Genomic DNA, 7,676 nt, shown 5'->3' with positions numbered 1-7,676 from the left:
CTCGTTCAAGTCAAAGTGTAAGTGTTAGAATAGTACAGATATTAATTGCACACTCAATGAAATGGAGTTTTACGTTCTGCTTCTCGACTTGGATGACCGTCTTCATTAGCCCACATGGTGTAGAAAAGTAGAACGTAAAACTCCTTTCATTTTTCGACTTGGATTGGTAAAACTCATCAAAATCAACCTGCTGTTCGATTGTGCCAAGATACAATTTGCATTTTATTCCTCACGACATCCTGCACTGACAGAGGAAGTGAGGTCAAACAATTCGAGGGTATCATCCCTATCTGGGAATCGGGATCGAATCACTAAATTCGTAAGCAAATCTGGCTCATTGACCAGGTATTGAAATAAAGAACTAACGATCCGAACTGCGCAACGAAACGAATTTGCCTTCTAGAGTGTTAACAGGCTAAAACTTGAACGCGTTTTTAAGAACAAGGGCAATTACTCATATTTTTCGATTCTTCTGATTTTCGATAGGGTTCATCCTTGGTTGATAACAAACACTCACACCAAGTTTCGTCTAATCCACCAAGAAATGTGCCTTCTAGAGTTTTTATGGGCTACAAATTGAGCGCGTTTTCAAGAACAAGGGCAATAACTCATACTAAATATTTTTCTGATTTTCAATAGGGTTAATCCTTGGATGATTACAAATACTCACACCAAGTTTCGTCAAAATCTGTCAAACATTGTGCCTTCTACATTGTTCACATGCTAAAAATTGGGCGCATTTTCAAGAACAAGGGCAATTACTCATACTAATGTTTTTGGATTATTACAATTTTCTGCAAGGTTCATCCGGGGGTGATTACAAATATTCATACCAAGTTTCGTCGAAATCAGTCAAGTATTGTGCCTCTTAGAGTGTTTACGGGCAATTATGGACAGACAGACGAACGGAAATAGGTGCGGCAATATAAGCCCCCATCTGTTGAATTGCAGAACCTAGTGGCTTTTGTTTCACTGATGGATCTATGATCCGAGTATTTATGTAAGACCTCTAAACCTTGACCCTTGGAAGCCGCCATCATGATTGTTTCGACTAACTGCCGTGGTGGACAAGCAGTTTAATGTTAGAGAGAAGTCGACCTCAGCGATTAATTACATGACGTATAGTGTTTGGAATTTCTGCTTGGTGTCATAAGCATCTATTCTAAATTGTACACCACCTCACTAATCAATATTTTAGAGATTTAGTTTTAAAAAACGAATATTCCCATTAGACATTGTTTGCCTTCTTTTTTCAGCCTAAATTCATACTTGATAATGTAAAACCGCATAAAGTAGTAACCTAAAGGCAGGCGGAAATGCTGAACGGATCTTTTGGTTTTTGGATGGGATTTTGCTTTAAAGCTCTGGAACACAAACAGCACACAATGGTATTCACATTAACGTAATAAAGCCCAAAATATTCGAGGCGGCACAAACGTGAGAACTATTCAAACAAGCACTATAAATATGGAACATAAAGGAACACCCAGAAAATTCCAAATAAAAGAGGATAAAACTAGTCACAACAGACCCTCCGATTAAAATGCCTCCGATCCGATTAAAATGCCTCTGATTAAAATGCCTCTATTAAAATGCCTCTGATTAAAATTGGTACCGCCAATAACACTAGTCACATAGGGCCTTTGGGGTAGAATTTATTGAGAAAGATTTCCAACCTGCTAAGAGCACACTATCTTTCTGAAGAGATCAATACACTATATCCTAGTCCAAATCATCTGTATCTATTACAGTCTCTGATACCTATTTTGAGAGTTGTCGACTGGAGTACGGTTAGAAAAACCTGGCCCCACTCTACGGAGATTTTTCAGGGAATATTTCTGCACATCCGAAGTGAATATTCGTAACTAACTAATTTGCATCTCTCAATAGTAGTACTAGAGCTTTCAATTAGGTCGCATAAGGGGATTCCCCATTCCATTTTCATGGGGAAAATGCGACCAAAATGAAAGCTCCCATAAAGACCTAAACATCCTACATTTCATAAATTCTTACAGCTAAAAAGACCTAAATTCCCTACATTTCATAAATTCTTACACTAAAATACCTACATTTCATACATTCCCTACATTTCATACACTAAAAACACCTTCAATCAATTTCCTACATTCCATCAAAAAAAAGCATATTAAAATTTTCTACTCAAATTTTAAACCTTATAAAATACTAGATCCAATCTTTAGATTATACGATCCAATTCGTTATTCATTTAACAAGAAAAAAGAGGATTATCTTATCATCTCACCCACTGTTGGTTCTAAATCCCAATTGAATGATGGTGGTAGAATTACCTTCGAAATAAATTCATTATCGAATTGTTTGCTTCTTTCCGATGCTTATTTCAGATGCGATTTCAAAATCAAAGACGCCACTCAGAATCAAGTACCACAAACTAATACAACTTTAGAAAACAATATCTTTCCATCTTTATTTAGCGAGATGGTTTTGGAAGCTGGTTCAAATCCGATAGAAACAATCAAACATCCTGGGGAATTCGACACAATGTTGAAAACAGTTTTATATCCTAAAGATTTCGATTCAGTTTCAGGCTGGATACCCGATGTTGGTGATGGAAGTATTTTAAAGGAACCGGTAAGAAATCTTGCAAATGATGCCGATTTAGCTAGAGTAAGAGTTGTTGCTCGAAACACGATAGAAAGAGTAGGACGAGCAGTTAATCATGGATTCGAAAAACGAGTACTTCAGTATAATAATGTTGTTGAGAATAATAGGTGGGGTAATTACGTAAATTGGAAATTATATCCTTTATTCGGTCTGTTGAAACATAGAAAAGTTTCCATAGGCTTACCATATAAAATTCATCTACAAAGTGAAATAAACGACGATAAGATATTCTTTGGAGAGAATGGTTCAGATGCAAAATTAGAAATAACGAATCTCCAACTTTTCATACCCGTAATAACACCATCAATTGAAGTAGAAACGAAAATATTCAACTCGTTAACTAAAGATATTGAAATAGCTTTCCTTCATCGTAACACTGTAGGTAGGATGACTTTAACTGGAGAATCCACCACATGGCCAATCACTAACACTATTAAACCAGCAAGATATTTAATAGTTGGTTTCAAGAACTTACCAGATTCTCAAACGAATAACAATAATGTCTTTACAGTGGCAATGAACCAAACTCAAGATCCTTTAATCCATAAAGTTCGAGTAAGATTGAACAACGATAATTATCCTAACCAACCCTTAACAATTAATCCAACCACAAAGGATTATAATGAATTGTATAGAAACTATAAAAATATGTGTGAATTATTTGGAAATCCACCTCAGTTTGAATATGTAGATTTTGCACTTAATCATCCAATCTTATGTTTTGATCTTTCAGCTCACCAAGAAGATCTTTTCAAAACAGAAGTGAACATAAATATTCATATTGAAAAAACACAAGGAGATATAACAGGTTATTGTTTATTATTGGAAGAAGCAAAACATTTAATTAAAATAGCAGATAGAAGAATGATAAGAATTGAGTACAAAATACATCTTTAAAAATGAAACCAGAAACTTTAGTCAAGAAAATAATAGAAGCTATAGAAACAGCTTCACCAACTACAATAACTTATAATGGTAAAAAAATCAGCATAACTAAACAACTTATTGATAAATATAAATATTGTAAAGTCAGAGACGATATAGACTTAGAAAGAATTGAAGCAAATGCAAAAGAAGGTGGATTTTTACCTCTCCTTCCTTTAATATTTAGTGGACTTATTGCAGCCGGTACAGTGGCTGGTGGTACAGCTGCTGCAGTAGGCGTTGCCAACGCAAAGAAAGCTGCTATTGTAGAAGCTGCTGCTAAAAAAGCCGCCGATGAAAAGAACGCAGCCGAAGAACATAGACATAATTTAAGAATGGAAAAGTTGGCCAAAGGTTCTGGAGTGGGAGAAATGATAGGCACAATAAAAGAATTTGAAAAAAGATTTGGGGAAGAAACCAAGAAAACTGTTAAACAAGGATAATAAGGGTAATGGAATATTTTTAAAAAATATACGCACTGGAGAAGGAATATATCTTTCGAAGTATAAAGGAGAAGGAGTTATTTTTGGAACAAATTGAAATAATAAAAAATGGGTAAAAAATTTAATCATTCAGAAATATTTCCTAATAACCCAATGCTCATGTGTATATGCGGTAGTTCCGGTTCTGGGAAAACTCGTCTCACTTTTAACATGTTGACAACACCAAACCTTTTAGATTTCGATTCTTTGTATATCTACACAACACCAGAGCAATCGTATTATCAATTTCTCAAAGCTTTAGAATATCTACCAAAGAGAGATGTTCAAGACCTATTTCAATATTACGAAGAAAACGAAGAAAAAGTGGAATTAAAAGATTTCATAGATAACTACATCGAAGGAAAGAAACCAACGGATATAAAAGTTTTTCTTACGAAAAATGTTAATGATCTAGATTTGTCTCAAATTGATAGCGAGCGAAAGAACTTACTAGTGTTTGACGACTGCGTAGCGCAAAGAAATCAAGCCGTTCAACAAGAATTCTTCACGAAAGGAAGACATCACAACTGTCACTGCATATACCAATCCCAATCTTTTTACGGGATGGATTCTATGTTCATTAGAAAAAATGCAAATTGTTTTTTATTATTTGAATTAAACGACAAAGATTTATCTCAAATCGTTCAATCGATAAATCACGGAATTGACAGAGAGGAATGGAGAAATCCAGATGATCATGGATATGTATTTGTAAATACTAGAACACCTGCGGGTGAAAGAGTTATGAACGATATATGTTAATTTTATGTTTTTAAAAATGGATTGGAATAATATTTTAAAAAGAAATAGAGAATATATCAAAGCTAAGAATAAAATAAAGACCCAAGTTGAAAATAACAGATTACAACAACTCGGATTAACGGAAAATCTACAAACTCTATTTCAACCCATATTAAAATCTCAAGAGGATATTAAAAGGAAATTAGAATATAAACCTCCTAAAGAACCTTCACCTCCCAAAGCGATTGAATATAGTGGTGTTATAATTAGGACATTAGATGATATAAATCGTCTTTTTTCAAACCCTAACCCAGATTTACCAAAGAGCATTTCACCAATCGTTGATAATCAAGGTTTATTGTTTAATGGATTTAGAATTATATTTAGTGGAAATTCACCACAATTCAAAATCGACGCAAAAGATTAACGAAAGGATTAATAGATTTAATGAATGGCGAGGATGTTGGTATTGCCGATTATAAGGATTTAGTAGCATACTCCAAATTTCTAGATGCAATAAGAAAGTCAGGACCCGAAACAAGAAGATCAAAAGAAGTTAAACTATATAAAAGAGTAATTGAACGTGATGAAGAGGAATCAGATGATTATGCAGAAGATTATCCACCAATCATACAAGAAACAGACGAATTCGAAGATATGGTATCTGGAGAAGGTATAACGTTTTTATCCGACAGCAACGAAGAATTGCTTAATAGATTACGAGTAATATTAGCGGCCATGAAGGAAGGACATCAATCGCACAGACAATTTAATGAAGTGAATTGTATATTAAAAAGACTCCTAGAGAAAGGTATCATAAATAAAAATGATTATAAAAGCGTGATTAAAAATGTCAAATAAAGAACAACTATTCGTCATCACCTCGACTAGATCAGACATTAAATTATCTCTAGATTATGAGTACGAACTCGATCGCAATCAAGAATATGAATTGGGATTAAAGTATTTCTCTGTTTACAATTCCATTAGAAATATCAACGAAAAAAAAATAACCAAATAAAAATATCAACAGATAACGGAGTTACATTCAAAACCATACGTTTACTACCAGGAAGCTACGAATACATAGCCATTAACGAATACTTATCTGAATACGCAGGAAGCGTCAATGGTAAAAACAATATCGAATTCGAAAGTAATTTGAATCTAAACAAAATAAAATTGATATTAAGAAATAATAGTCAAGTTGATTTCAACGTAGAAAATTCATTGAATACGTTACTAGGCTTTGATAAAAAAAATATACACCCAATCCACTTTAGCACCACACAAAGCTAATATCGAGAATGATATCGATGTGATAAATATACATTGCAATTTAATAAACGGTGGATTTTTCAAAAAATACAAACGTCAGATTATTTACAGTCTTCCAAAATTCACTGTACCGATAGGATATAGAATTAAAGAGAAACCATTTCAAACGACGTATTTACCACTTAATTCCTTTATGATTAAAGATATAAATCTGGAAATCAAAGATGGTAAAAATAGGTTTATAGATTTTGGTAACGAGGAAATTGTTATTCAACTTCATTTAAAACAAAAAAATTAACACTCTTCATTCTCTTCTTGAATAGTTAGATAATCGAAATCATCAAATTCATAGTTTTCATCCAAACACATCTCATCTTTATTGTTGTAAGGATACATAATTCCTTCACTGTTTGGTGCTTTTCTCTTAACGAGATTCAGATAACTTCTGAAAACTTTCTTTTGTTTTTCATTGGGAATAACTATTCCATCAGTACAACTTTTTACCCAAGGTTTATCAAATTCATTCGTTACGTCATGTCCACTAGCTAATTGAATGTAGTCTTCTACCTTAATCTTATAGTTAGAGTAACCCTTAAACGTTTTCTTTTCTTTTAAAACACCATCGGAAGTTAGAATGATATTGTATTTTACTTTTGGCGCTAAATATAAACCAAATACCAAATCATTCTTCCCTTTGCTATATTCGTTTTCAGACACCAACCCAGCTTCATTTAATTTATCCCAATTGCTAGACGAAATGTATAAACTATCAGTATCTGTATAGTATATTTCCGGCTCATAAAATCCATCTATGACGTGAATGAAATTGTTCATTATTTTTTTTACTGTGAGATAATATAAATGCACCTAAATGAGTGGGTGTTAATCTAGTAAAATCCTTTGGAGGAACAAACTCTTTTACTTCGTCATTAATCTGAACGATATATTGGGTTTCATTTACTTTTTCATAGCTTTTGACGTGTGAATCGAAGTTGGCTTTAAAGGTCGCTTCACTCCATAGATGTCTCGATGTATTTATATCCTTTTGAATAGCTGTATAAGGAATTACCTAATAATTTCATGCAATTACTAGCAACCATATCTCCTTCTTTTTTGTATTTATTCCTTAATTCCTTCAAAATTAAAATATAATCTCTGTATGGTTGAGTTTTAAAATTTTCTTCGTAAACTATACCATCTAATATTCTAATAATTTTACCACCGGATTTCACTTTTTCTTGAATATCGACCGATGTTAAAACGTCGTAACAGAAACCATTTCTGAACCTGATTTTACTCCCAGTTTCCTTCTTACCTATTCTATTCGTAAAAGTTATTTTATCTTTAGCTGGTATGGGTTGAAAGAACATGTTTTTGGGATATTCAAACCACACTGTTAAAATAGCTGTTCTAGGTCTGAATTTTTGTTTATTGAACAGTTTTACAAATTCTTTTTCTTCTTCTGGTAGAAACGCTCTTGCACTTTCCGCTTTAGGATATTCACCTTCTGTCATGGCTGAAGCGTACAACCCATTAGCATCAAATGCCATTAGTTTAGAATAGTCCAGTTCTTTGAGTTTAGCGTGAACTTCCGTTTTATCTTTTGGG

The 7,676-nt window shown here is 33.4% G+C and overlaps 3 protein-coding genes across 3 annotated transcripts; 2 read left to right on the top strand and 1 right to left on the bottom strand.

Moving 5' to 3' along the window:
* Positions 1-2,457: 2,457 nt before the first annotated feature.
* On the top strand, positions 2,458-4,010 carry LOTGIDRAFT_170742 (hypothetical protein; the record flags this gene model as incomplete). The annotated part of the gene is made up of 2 exons (XM_009046581.1): positions 2,458-3,451; positions 3,553-4,010. 2 exons carry the CDS (start codon positions 2,458-2,460, stop codon positions 4,008-4,010), a joined length of 1,452 nt encoding a protein of 483 aa, XP_009044829.1.
* Positions 4,011-4,118: 108 nt separating this feature from the next.
* Positions 4,119-4,811, top strand: LOTGIDRAFT_136137 (hypothetical protein; the record flags this gene model as incomplete). Its single annotated transcript, XM_009046580.1, has 1 exon — positions 4,119-4,811. One exon carries the CDS (start codon positions 4,119-4,121, stop codon positions 4,809-4,811), a length of 693 nt encoding a protein of 230 aa, XP_009044828.1.
* A 1,551-nt stretch (positions 4,812-6,362) lies between these two features.
* LOTGIDRAFT_170740 (hypothetical protein) lies at positions 6,363-7,618 on the bottom strand (the record flags this gene model as incomplete). The annotated part of the gene is made up of 2 exons (XM_009046579.1): positions 6,363-6,877; positions 7,138-7,618. 2 exons carry the CDS (start codon positions 7,616-7,618, stop codon positions 6,363-6,365), a joined length of 996 nt encoding a protein of 331 aa, XP_009044827.1.
* Positions 7,619-7,676: the final 58 nt, after the last annotated feature.

The sequence above is a fragment of the Lottia gigantea genome (genome assembly GCF_000327385.1).
Source record: "Lottia gigantea unplaced genomic scaffold LOTGIsca_103, whole genome shotgun sequence".
NCBI lineage: Eukaryota > Metazoa > Mollusca > Gastropoda > Lottiidae > Lottia > Lottia gigantea.
The sequence above is the reverse complement of the archived record's forward strand: the minus strand, read 5'-3'. Positions and strand labels throughout refer to the sequence as shown.